The sequence below is a fragment of the Zalophus californianus genome, chromosome 17, assembly GCF_009762305.2.
Source record: "Zalophus californianus isolate mZalCal1 chromosome 17, mZalCal1.pri.v2, whole genome shotgun sequence".
In the NCBI taxonomy this organism is placed as follows: Eukaryota; Metazoa; Chordata; class Mammalia; order Carnivora; family Otariidae; genus Zalophus; species Zalophus californianus.
Window position 1 is genome coordinate 57,242,597 of NC_045611.1, and position 12,980 is coordinate 57,255,576.

Sequence of the window (12,980 nt, forward strand, 5' to 3'; positions counted from 1 at the left end):
TCGAAGGAGAAACACCTTTATTAGAAGAGCAGTGTGGACGCAGAAGGGGGAACGCAGCGAGAGCGTGAGGGGTGGGGTCCAGGGAGCCGGCGCCTTCCTCAGCGCCCCCGGCAGGGGCTGAGCAGAGACGGGCTGGCACGCCCTGGCCGCGCACCATCAAGGCCCTGCTCTCCCTTGGGAGGCAGGACGCCCGGGCTTCCCACGGAGAGGGGGTGATAAGCCACCAGGTTTCACCGATCCATGCTGTCATCCGTCGGGCTGGAGAAACAGGTCTGTAGCAGCTTCTCGCAGAACTCCAGCTCCTCCTGGATTGGGGGAACAAGAGTGGGAGCCCTGAGTGCGCAGCGGGCTCCTGCTTCCAGCATGCTCTGCACCCAGAGATGGCTTCTCCTCCCTCCTCACTGCCTGCCCCAGAAGCCTCCCAGGGTTCTCTGACTTCAGCTGAGGTCCATGGCTCACTTTCTCTTCTCACCTGTGCCTGGATTACCGAACTAGAACGGGGGTCTCCCAGCGGCCGTCTCACCCCACTGGTCTGTGCTCACCTCAGCCCCTTGGGCTCTACCTACCGGCTATGACCGACCCCTACTAATCCCCACTTAAAATCAAAACCCCTTCCATAGGTACAAACCCCAGAAACCAAGAAAGAAGCACTCACAGGTTGGACCGCATGAACATAAAAGGTTATCTGCATGGCAAAAAGATGCCAGAAACAAAAATTAAAGAAAAACAGTTTGGGGTGGAAAATGTGCAACTTGTTAGAAAAGGCTAACATATTTAATAGTTCAACAGCTTTAATAAATCAACTGCAAAAACCACCACCCAGTAGATAAATGGGCACAAGATATGAATGAACAGTTCACAAGAAAGGAAAGCTGTCCAACTTTACTCATGGAAGAAACGCAAATGTAAACCGGACCAGAATACTACTTTTCACCAAACAGCTTGAGGAAAAAAAAAAAAGTCCAATGGCTTTAGGTCCCCTTGGGCATTCTCATGGTTGGAGTGACAACTGGTTCAACCTTTATAAAGAGCAACTTGGCAATACCTAGCAAAAAGGGCCCTTAACTCTGTAAGTTCACCTTTAACCTACCCAGCTTTTCCCTTTCTGGAAATTGCTCTATAGACATACTCACGCGTACAAAGAAACATAGGTAAAGGGTTATTCTTTTAGCAGAGCTGGTAGCAGCAACCAGAGTGTCCATTAAGGGGGTCATGACAAGAAAGAAGCGACCTACCTTGCAGCTATGAAAGGAAACAGGAAAAAGCCATGATGGCCAACACAAAACACGCTCCTTCTGTACCCCTTCCTGAGATGTTATGAAAGGGAATGAGGCAAGGTGGTCAGGACAGGCAGATTTTGCACAAAAGGGAGAGAGGAAAAGAGAAGAATTTATACGCACATTTGCCTGTGTGCCCAGACTATCTTGGGAAGGCCACGCACGGAACTGGGGGAGGTACTGGGTGGTTAGGGACGGGGGCAGCAGGGAGACTCATCACTGTTGACCCTCCTATGCATCTTGAATTTTGAACCACATGACCACAGGACCTTTTCACGAGAAAGCATTCATGAAATTTAATTCTTAAATTTACCTACAAAAATACAAAAGAGGACTACGTCATGAACAGAGTCACCTTACAGAATACCATGCCAACTGCATTATTCAATTATGCTAAAATTCAAGCAGACCTCGGGGCGCCTGGGTGGCTCAGTGGGTTAAGCGTCTGCCTTCAGCTCAGGTCATGATCCTGAGGTCCTGGGATCAAGCCCTGTGTCTGGCTCCCTGCTCAGCAGGGAGTCTGCTTCTCCCTCTCCTTTGGCTCCTCCCCCTTCCCCCGCTCATGCTTTCTCTCTCAAATAAATAAAAAATTTAAAAAAGAAAAAAATTAAAACAGACCTCTATTTAAGTATCTGGAAAGATTTCCAAGACACAGACACATAGGAAAGAAGGCCATGTGAAGAGACAGGAGTGGTGTATCGATAAGCCAAGGAATGCCAAGGATTGCCAGCAACTACTAGCGGCTGGAAGAGGAAGGATTCTCCCCCTAGAGCCTTCAGAGGGAGCAGCCCCTGCCGACAACCTGACTTCAGACTCCTGGTCCCCAGAACTGTGAGACAATGCGTTTCTTGCTAAGCCACCCAGTCTGTGGTAGAATTAGAGCAGCTGTTGGAAACGAACACAGCACCGTGTGGAAAAGACCACTGCCCAGCCTTCTCTGTCCCCTCATAGGTTGTCTCCTTCACCGTAGTCGTAACTTCCTGCTGTCACACTATGCAGAACGGAATGTTAAATCACACAGATGGAAATACTGCCTGTATCCTACAGGCACGTATACACACACACTAGGTGTGTATTTGTAAATACGTCCTTCTGTGTGTTCGTCTACACGTTTCTCTGTCACCCCCCGGGCCCCGTGAGAACCAAGGATGGATCTTTTTGCTCCTCACCAAATCCCCGGCGCTCAGCTCAGGGCTTGGCGCGTGGGTGAGCCGCCCCTGACCAATGGAGGGATGGAAAGATGGGGTTTCCACAGATGTGTCCCCGTGTCTAAACTCACATGGCACACTTGCAGTAAGTGGAGTTTATTATATGACAATTATACCCCTAAGAAAGTTGTGAAAGTTTTTTTGAAAGAAAAAAAAACAAAACAAAAGGAGTGTTGGTCAGTTCGCATGAGGCCTCCCTCACCAGGTGGGTCCTGCCCAGGCTTTGGCACGCCAGTAGCTCAGGGAACGGATGCGCCAATACAGCAAGCAACAACGGACACGCTCCCCGGCTGAAACCCCCAGAACCCCATGGGCGCGTATGTCCATGTGTCCTTACGATGGGGTCAGGGCAAGCATCTGGGGGTGGGCAACGTGCCTCTCCTGGTCACCCTCACTCCTCACTCCCTGCAGCTCTCTGGAAACACTCAACAGTGTCACGGAGGAACGGACTGAGTAGAGCAGATGTCCTGGGAGGGGGGGCACCAACATCTGGGCAGTACTTTATCATCAGCCAGCTAACCCACTTAATCGTTTAGTAAACTAAACTATATGAATATTCAATCAGTCACTCTTTATCACGTATGCGTTACTAATGATCTAATTATCTGAGTTATCACTTATTTGTTACTGATCTATCTAAATATCTAATGCGCTGCTATTTATCACTTGTTACTTATTATCTAATTAAACAGCTGAGTTGTTTATCTGTTACTCGTTATCTACTTAATTATTTTTAATTAAATATTTAATGGGTTGCCTTTTATCATTGATTTATCAAATAATTATTGAATATCTGATAGGAGGTAAATACTTATAAAATGTGAATAATAAATAAATGACTTTGTTAACCCCTTAAAACACGCCAAGCTCGTTCTCCTGCCGGCCTGTGGCGCTGGCATGGCACGAGGCACGCGGGAGGGGGCAAGAAGCACCTGCTGAACCGATGGCGGGAGAACACGTGAGCCAAGAGGCGGGGAGACAGACGCCTGACGCACAGGGCGCACGGGCCCCGCCGGCCTACCTGGTACTCCTCGTGCTGCTGCAGCAGCCGGCAGCGATGACGGAGGAGCTCCTCCAGGCCCAGCTCAGGCTCCCGGCACTCCCGCACGCCCTGGGGGAAGTCTGTCACCAGGCTGCGGGGACAGGAGAGCAGTCCTTGGGACCTCCCTCTGCACGGGGCTGCACCCCACCCCGGCCACTGCTCTCCCAGGAGCCCAGGCAAGACGGCTCCCCACACTGGGCTTCAGTTTCCCCATCTGCAATACAGGCCTCACGCGGTCCCCACCCTCCAAGGGCCTACGAGGAGACTTGTACAAAACAAGGCGCCTAGCACAGAGCCTGGCCTGGAGCCCACTCTGCACGCTGGAGCTGCCACCTGCTCGAGCAGCTGCTCCATTCTGTCATCTTCTCTGGATGCTAATCTGCTGGTCCTGTGTGCGGGTCAGAGAGACTCTCCCCCTCCTTCCAGGCTGCTGGGTCAGCCCCTGACACGTGAATAAACGAATGCTCAGGGAGCTCCAGCACAATGATTCCTGCCCCCTCCGAGGGAAAGGCCCAAAGTCCTGAATCCTAGAGGGAAGGAGGCTGGTGGGCTGGAGCCCAGGGGTGTCAGCCCGAGAGGTAGGGGCACCTGCCCCAGGGCCTCGTCCTCTCGGAGGCCCCAGCATACCTGCACAGGGCTCCAAGCACATGCTCATGGAAGGGGCTGTGTTCTGTCCGGATCAGGGCCACGAGCTGCTGGACCATCCCCATGGAGCACAGGGTCCCTGGGGGAAGGGTCTTGGGGGTCAGAGGGGCAGTCCACACCCCTCCCCCAGGCACTCCCCTCCTCCCCACCCTCCCTTGGGGATCGTCCCTGGGCCCCCTGCCCTGGCCGCCCCACCTTTGTGTTCGGGGTGGCCCACGAGCAGGTTCTGCAGCAGGAACGCTGACTTGACCTTGAGCTTTTGCACCTGCTGCTGCATGGCCCGCATTAAGACGGAGAAGCCATCCAGGCGAAGGAACTGCAGCAGCCCAGCCTCCTGCTCCCGGACCAGGCCTGGGGGGAGGCGAGAGAGAGGGAGGGGCCTCGAAGTCACCGTCACCACCCTCACCAGAATCATCACCACCTTCACCAAACTCACTATCAACTTCGACAGGCCTGTGCTTCATAAGCATTAACTTTTAAGTATTTTTTTTATTGAGATATAATTAATGTCAGCTTTTGGAAGAAAACTCTGCCCCATCCCTCCCGCATCACTCTGGCTCTTGGTACCTCTGGGGAACGGAGTCTCTCTGTCTACCCTTTATGGCCAAGCCACCCGAGGTCTGTGTGTCCACCTGTCTCTCCAGTTTTGGACAGGACTTTCCAGATGCCACCCATTCCAGGACTCTTTCCCTCGCTCTTGCCAGAATTCCTTTGCAGCCTCCCTGTTCTTTTACCAGGGCCAGCATGACACAACAAATATGTATTTTGTCTCTGCCTCCATTCCTGACAGCAAGCTCTTAAAACCCGTTGGACTTCCTGAGTGATGGGAGCATCTTTTCTTCCAGTGAGGGGACTCTGGGTGGGCTCCTGGATGGGGTTTCCTTACAGAAATACCAAGCCATGATTAGAAGCTTGGAACTTCCAGCCCCATCTCCCAGCCTCCAGAGAGAGAAGAAGGACGGGGGTGGACTTAACGATCCATCATGCCTCCATGAGAAAGCCTCCATAAAAATCCCCGAACGGTGGGCTTCAGAGAGCTTCTGGGTTAGTGACACATGGGTGTGCCAGGACGATGGCGCACCCAACTCCTCAAGCACAGAAGCTCCTGCGCTCAGGACCCTTCTAGACCTCGCCCTGTGCACCTCTTCATCTGGCTGCTCATCTGTATCCTTTGTAATGGCCACTAAACACAGGTACTTCCCTGAGTTCTGTGAGCTATTCTAGCAAACTATCGAACCTGAGGAGGGGATCATGGGAACGCCTAATATACAGCCAGTAACTAGGAAGTACGGGAAGCCCAACCTTTTTTTTTTTTTAAGTTAAACTCTACACCCAACATGGGCCTCGAACTCACGACCCTGAGATCAAGAGTTGCGCGGTGTACGGACTCAGCCAGCCAGACGCCCCCAGAAGGCCCAAACTTTCGACGGGTGTCTGAAACAGGGGCCATCTCGTAGAACTGAGCCCTTAACCTGTGGAGATGTGCCAACCCCAGGGAGTCAGCATCAGAATGGAAGAGAATGGGACTGTAGATCACCCGGCAGGCATCCAGAGAGTTGGAAAACTGGTCGTCTGTAAGCCCCACACACACATTCAGTGTCACAAATGTTGGGAGTGGAAGAAACGGGTTCTCCTCCAACTTCAAACAGAGAACCATGGGGCTGCCGTATTGCCCAGGAACTCCGACCCCAGGTGTGCACACCCAGGAGAAAGGAAAACACACGACCACGCAGAACCTTGTCCACGTGGTTCACGGCAGCACTATTCACACAGCCAGAGGCAGACACTGCCTCATGTCCCACTGAACAACTGATGAACGGGTAAACAAAACACGGCCCCTTCATAAATGACCTATTATTCAGCCATAAAAAGGCATGAGGCGTCAGTACAGGCTATAAATGCAGATGAACCCGGAGAACATGATGCTCAGTGAAAGAAGCCAGACACAAAAGGCCACATGGTGGACACGTCCAGGGCAGGCAAATCCATGGAGACAAGAAGCAGGCTGCTGGCTGCCAGGGGCTGGAGGGAGGGGGTGAGGAGGGACTGCTAACAGGAATGCGGCTTCTTCTGGGAGTGATGGAAATGTTCTGGAGTTAGACAGTGATCATCGCCACTGCACAAGCTAGTGAATGCACTGAACTTGAAAAGGATGAACAGCATAGCCTGTGAATTCTATCTCCATAAAGCTGATTTAAGGAGGAGGAAACAGTCCAGTGGGGGCCCCCAGGACGGCACACACACTGACAGGGGCCCAGCACATGGTTAAGAACATTGCCTGGGCTCAAACCCCACATCTGCATAACCTTGCAGGGTGCCCCGGGCTCTCGCCTAGGCGACCTGGCCTGGTCCCTCCTCCATGTAGATCCGGTCTCTCTACCTCAGAGTCTGTGTGTGTGGACTAACCAAGTTAACACACTCGCACAGGGCTTGGCGTGGGGCCTGGCATAGAGAGAGTGCCCCACAGGCGCTGGCATCATCCCCATCCCGGCATCTGACCCCCAGGAGGCAGCATGAGTGGGAGCCACTGGTATCTCTAATGGGTGGGGGCCGGGGTGCCGCTCAACACCCCACCATGCACAGGCCAGCCCCCTCCTCACCACGAGGAACATCGAAAGTGCGGAAGCCGAGGACCCTGATGCGCGTGAAGCACTGAAGCTGGGCGGTGCTCCTGCATCATCAGGATCTGACTGTCCGACTAGCGAGGGGTTGGCCAGCTTGCCACCCTGTCCCCGACACCCAGCACAGAGTCTTCACTGGCAATGGGAATAAATGAACCAACATGGCCCCTCTCCATCCGCCCCTCCCCGGCTGCCCCAGACACTCACAGGAGATGGCGAAGAGAGCCTTCACGCGCACCAAGTCGCAGGCGTCCCGGTCAAGCAGCCGCAGCAACTTGCGCAGGGCGCCCAGGCCCAGCACCTGCTCCTGGATGGCCGCCACGTTCTGGCTGCATGTGCCGATGAGCTGCGCCGCCCGCCACCGCAGCCCTGCGGGCCCCGCCTCCAGGTACCGGCCCACCAGCAGGTGCATGCCTGACAGTTGGCAGAAGTCTGTGCCAGAGAGTGGGGACATGGGAGTCCAGCTGGTATGGGCTGAGCTGTGCACCCCCCCAAAATTCGCATATTGAAGGCCCAACCCCTCAAGTGCCTCAGGATGTGACTAGTTGGAGACAGGGCCTTTTAAGAGATCATCCAGGTAGGGGTGCCTGGGTGGCTCAGTCGTTGAGCGTCTGCCTTCGGGTCAGGTCATGATCCCAGGGTCCTGGGATCGAGCCCCGCATCAGGATCCCTGCTCTGCGGGAAATCTGCTTCTCCCTCTCCCACTCCCCCGCTTGTGTTCCCTCTCTCGCTGTGTCTCTCTCTGTCAAATAAATAAATAAAATCTTAAAAAAAAAAAAAATCATCCAGGTAAAGTGAGGTCCTCAGGGTAAGTCCTAATCCTGGTGGTAAGACTGGTGTCCTTCTAAGAGGACATCAGGACACAGAGAGGCACACGGGGAAAACCACATGAGGACAGAGGGAGAAGGCAGCTGTCTGCAAACCAAGGAGACCAAGCCCAGGAGAAAACCAGCCCCGCCCACACCTGGATCTCAGACTTCCAGCCTCCAGAGCCCTGAGAAAATACATTTCTGTTTCAGCCCCTGAGGCTATGGCAGGCCTCACACACGAACACAGCAGGTGAGGCTGGAGGGGCAGGCTGGCTACTGGGGGGGGGGGGGGGGGGGGGGGGGAGCCTGCCTCAAGTGCAGGCTCCATCAAGCGCCCAACCAGGGGTCCCTCCAAGGCCAGTATGTCTTGGGTGCCTGGGTGGCTCAGATGGTTAAGCGTCTGCCTTTGGCTCAGATCATGATCCCAGGATCCTGGGATCGAGTCCCGCATCGGGCTCCCTGCTCAACGGGGAGCCTGCTTCTCCCTCTGCCTCTCTCTCTCTCTCTGTCTCTTATGAATAAATAAATAAAATATTTAAAAAAATACAAGGCCAGCATGTCTCAAAAATGCCAGCATTTGGGGGGGTTAGGGTTCCAGACTCCAGCCCACTAGATGCTAGTACTGACCCCCAATCTTTGTGACAATCAGAACATCCCCTAGACCAGGGCTTGGCAAACTACGGCCCACCACCTGTTCTTATGAATAAAGTGGTACTGGTGAGCTCGGCAGTTCCTCAAAAAGTCAGACGCAGGGTTATCATAGGTCCACTGCTACGTAAATATCCCAAACCCTGGAAAGTGGGAACCAAGGCTCACAGCAGCATTATTCTCAGTAACCAAAGGGGGAAAGGACCCAAATGCCCATCAACTGAGAACGGATAAACGACATGTGGGGTATCAGCCGCCATATGAAGGAATAAAGCTCCGATACAGGCTACAACGTGGGAGAACCTCGAAAACATCAAACTCAGGGAAGCCAGTCACAAGAGCTCGCATATTCTATGATTCCACTTACATGAAACATCTAGAGAAGACACATCTACACCCTCAATGGCTATGTCACGTCGCTCCAAAAGAAAGAGGAATGCCGTCCTCCTATCAGCTCTTCGGCATTTGGAACAAAACCCACAGCGCCTGCTTCAACCTGCAAGGCCCTGCACACCCAGCGTCACCTCCTACCCCCAGCCTCTCACTCAGTGCACTCTGCCATGCTGGCCTTACCGCTATTCCCGCACATACAAGGCAGGTTCCCACCTCAGGGCCTTTGCACTGGCCATTCCCTCTGCCTGGAATGCCTTCTTAAAATGAGATCCAGAGCTGATCTCATAACCCGCTCACTCGCTTCAGGTCTCCGATCAAATGGCACGCCTTGGGGAGGCCTTCTCTGACCATGCCGCCCAGAAGCACCTCCTCACTCATATTCTAGGGAGTGACAGTGCACTGCCAAGAGACTAGGGAGAAATGACCAGTTTTGGAGAACATCAGGGAGGTAGACCTGCTATCAGGTGGGTGGGGTGAGAGAAAGTCCCCTCCCGATGGCAAGAGGACCAAGCAGGAAGACAGGGCAGTCTTAGCTGGGGCCTCAGTTGGAGCCAGACTAGACAGGTAGAGGCTGGAGGTGGAAGGGTGGGGAAGAGGCTGATGGTGTGGTCCCCGAGAGAAAGGACAAGAGCTGAGCCACAGCAGGATGTGGGGCTAAGGTGGAGGAAAGAGACAGAGGGAGACCAAGGGGCAGCCGCGGGTGGGCCCGGGTGTACCTGCAGCATTGTCCATGTTTTCACACAGGTCGGCCAGCAGCTCCAGGGCCCCCTCGCGCTCCTGCTGGTCAGCGGCCAGGTCAGCCTCAGCAGCCAAGGAGGGTGTAGGCTGGGACAGTACTCGAAGGCAGTTCTTCATCTGCTCCACTTCCTCCTGCTGGCCCCGGAAGGCAGCTGACATAGCCTCCTGCAGCCACTGCCGCCTCTGGCGTATAACACAGGGCAGGAGGGTGGGGGAAAGAAGCAAACCTCCATCAGGAACGAATTCATGAATAACACTTGTTACTTATAACAGTCAACATCTGAGAACTCCCTGTTACTTCAATCAACAGATGCCTACTGAGTGTCTTTCCCACTGACAATTTTCTAGGGACTAGATTTACAGAGAGACTGGCTATGGGTTGTGAGAGAAGGGACTCCCAGGTCTGTCCAGAGCAACCAGGAGATGGGGAAAACGGTACAAGAAGCAGGTGTGGAGCAAGAGGAGTAGAGATTAGAGCTCATTTTCCACCGTGTTAAGTTCAAGGGATCTATGACGCACCCAAGGTAAAATATTGAGTAGGCTGCCTGAAGCTCAGGGAGGAGGTCCAGCCTAGACCTGGCTTTCTCAACCCTGGCTCTACTGACACACTGAGCTGGAGAGTTCAGGGGTGGGGGGGAGGGGATGCCGCTGTCCTGCACACGGTAGGATGTTGAGCAGCATCCCTGGTCTCTACCCACTAAACGCCAGTAGCCCACCCCACCCCCCGACCCCGAGTGGGACAATGCAACATGTCTCCACGGGTCGCCAAATGTCCCGAGGGGAATCAAATCAGAACCACTGGTCTAGAGATATAAACTTGAGAGTCGTCGGCGTAAAGTCTCAACATGATATGAGATCACAAAGGAAGTGAGCGCAGGTAGGGATGAGAAGAGCCCTGGTGTGTGCCATCATTCAGAGGCTGGGGAATGAGGAAGAGCCGACAGAAGAAACGGGAAGGAGAGCCAGTGAGTGAGGATGAAAACCAGGACACTGTGTTGTTCCAGAAACCAAATGAAGAAAGAAATCAAGGAGGTGGCCAGTAATCAAATGCTGCCTATTAGGTCAAGTAAGATGACAGTTGAGAGCTGGCCACTGAATTTTATTTTTTCTCCAGGCCTGTCAATGCAAATATGCGGGCTCTGTAGTCATAGTCCCGGAACAATTTGGGCAAGATGTTAATCTTTCGGTGCCTGTTCCTACCTTATTGCCCTAAAGCTTCAATGACATCATGGATGTCACTGGGTTAGCGTGATGTTTTATACAATGGAAACACCAATGCCAACTATACATCACATATAACCGATATTGCTACTCATCTCCAAGACAACCCTCTGAGTGTTACTGTCATCCCCACTTCACAGACGAGAAAACTGAGGCCCAGAAAAGTTGTGACATGCCAAGGTCACACAGTCAGCCATCCACAAAGCCTGAAGTCACACCTAAGTCTTCATGAGAACAGCCTGCTGCCTCTGTACCTGGCACTGTCAGAAAAAAGCTATGAAGTACCACTACTCTCTTATTATCACCACCAGCTTGCAAATAAAGACCTTGCTCAGGGGCACCTGGGTGGCTCAGTCAGTTAAGCGTCTGCCTTTGGCTCAGGTCATGATCCCAGGGTCCTGGGATGGAGACCCACCTTGGGCTCTCTGCTCAGCGGGGTGTCTGCTTCTCCCTCTCCCTCTGCCCTTCCCCACCACTTGTGCACGCTCTATCTCAAATAAATAAATAGAATCTTTAAACAAACAAACAAACAAAAAGACCTTGCTGTTCATAAAGATGAAGTGATATGCCCACGGTCATACAGCTGGATATTGCTGAAACCAGGTCTGCCTGGCTCTGAGAACCCTCCCCTCCTTCTTTTTACCACGAAGCTACTGTGCATCCCAGCGCGGTGCTGGGATGCAGGAATCTGCCCTCCCAGACACTTGTGAGCTCTGACCTTCAGTCTACAATAACCCACACAGCACAAATACAGCCTACTGCTCTGCCTTCACCCCTGGACTCCGCCCCTGCCCAGGGCACCCCGCGCCCCACTGCGCTGGGTCCCCATCTTTACCTCCTCACTCATGGGTTCTGGAGGGGGGTCTGGTTCCTCGGAGCCCGCCGTGATAGCCATCTGCAGCAGGCCTTGGAGGTTTCTCGGGGGCGGAGGACGGCCCGAGTTCCCCACCGACGAGCCGCCGCCCCCTGATGAGCAACCCTGGGAGGCTGAGGGCAGCGCCAGGGGGAGGCGGCTGCCCCCCGAGCCTTGGTCCGCCATGGGCTGTTTGTGAAGGGAAGGATGTGTTTGGGGTAGGGGGTGATCACCGCTGAGGTACCTCTGGCGTCCTGACGGGTCGACTCCTGAGGGTCTGCTGAGAAGGTGACGTTTTAGGGGAGCTCCGAGCCCCCCCATGACCCCAAACCACTCTGCCCGCACCCACCTTAACCACAGCCCCCTCTCCTTCCTCCATACCAACGGGACCCTTCCCCAAAGTCAAAGGCCTCTCCTTCCCCCCCCCCCGCAACAGGCCCCACCCACTCCACCTAGCAACCAGCAACCCCCTCCCCCATCTCCACTAAATGCGTTCCCGTCTCTTAGCAACCCCACTGCCCGGCCTCCATAGCAACAAACCCTCCTTTCGGGCGTCTTAGCAACAAATCTCCCCCTTCCTCTCCAAAGAGGGGGAGCCCAAGCGGGGAGGACCTCACTTCCCCGGGCCTCACCTTCCCCGGGCCTCGAGTCGCCGCCGCTACTAAAGACAGAGTCGCCCACACCTGACTCTGGTGGGCGCCGCCATCTTGACCGGAAATGCGCAGGTCTCGCCCGGAAGTTACCGAAGCACCCTCCCAACCTGGGCCGTACCTGAGGCGGAGGCCGCGTGCGAGGCTCTGAAGCCTTAACCTGGTGGGAGACAGCGCTCGGCCCCGCCCACGCTAGGCCTAAGCTCCGCCCCCCGATCCGGATCCCGCCCCTTAATGAGCTCCGCCCCCTCGGCCTCCGTGCAAGCTCCACCCCCGCCTTGGCGCACGCTCCGCCCCCGCAGCCTGGCTCCTCCTCGGTTGGGCCACGCCCACACCTATGTCCCCGCCCCTCCCTGCTACCTCAGGCTCCGCCCCTGTTCTAGGCCTTTCGGCCTCTCCCAGCTGGACCCCGCCCCGCCCCGCCCCTAAGCCCCGCCCCGTGCTGGTGAGCGGGTCGCTCCCCGTTAGGCCCCACCCCTCCTTGCAGGTCGTGCGGGTCCCTCACCCTCTGGCCTTTTACCCTCCACTGGACCCCTAGCCCATCTTTGACTGGAGCTCTGGGTTCTCACCGCTCATATTTGATGTAAGCACCGTTGGCCCACCTCACCCCTCTCTTGGCCTCAGTTTCCCCAGTCGTCAAAGGGGGCTGCCTGGTTCCCGCTGCAGCTCCTCTGAGGACACTTATTACCACCCAGGCTCTCCCTCCCTCTTGGAATCCTCCCTGAGTCTTGCCTGGTGCAAGGGGGATTTTTTTTTTTATTAATTAATTTATTTATTTATTTGAGAGAGAGAGAGAGAGAGCACATGAGAGGGGGGAGGGTCAGAGGGAGAAGCAGACTCCCCGCTGAGCAGGGAGCCCGATGCGGGATTCGGTC

At 54.6% G+C, this 12,980-nt stretch overlaps 1 protein-coding gene across 9 annotated transcripts; it reads right to left on the minus strand.

Moving 5' to 3' along the window:
* Positions 1-12,281, minus strand: HSPBP1 (HSPA (Hsp70) binding protein 1). 9 transcript variants are annotated; one of them, XR_003524131.2, is made up of 9 exons: positions 12,227-12,281; positions 11,438-11,732; positions 9,360-9,564; positions 7,001-7,225; positions 4,368-4,523; positions 4,155-4,251; positions 3,507-3,618; positions 1,401-1,546; positions 1-305 (listed from the first exon to the last, which is right to left on the minus strand). XR_003524131.2 is itself a non-coding variant. In XM_027618409.1 (8 exons), the coding sequence occupies exons 2-8, from the start codon at positions 11,639-11,641 to the stop codon at positions 231-233; spliced, it is 1,074 nt and encodes a 357-aa protein (XP_027474210.1). In that variant the 5' UTR covers positions 11,642-11,732; positions 12,227-12,262; the 3' UTR covers positions 162-230. The 9 variants fall into 9 exon arrangements, 3 of the variants coding, with proteins under 3 accessions (XP_027474209.1, XP_027474210.1, XP_027474211.1); XR_003524128.1 differs by having other exon boundaries at positions 12,088-12,234; XR_003524129.1 differs by lacking the exon at positions 12,227-12,281 and adding an exon at positions 12,088-12,209 and having other exon boundaries at positions 11,438-11,735.
* Between the last annotated feature and the right edge of the window lie 699 nt (positions 12,282-12,980).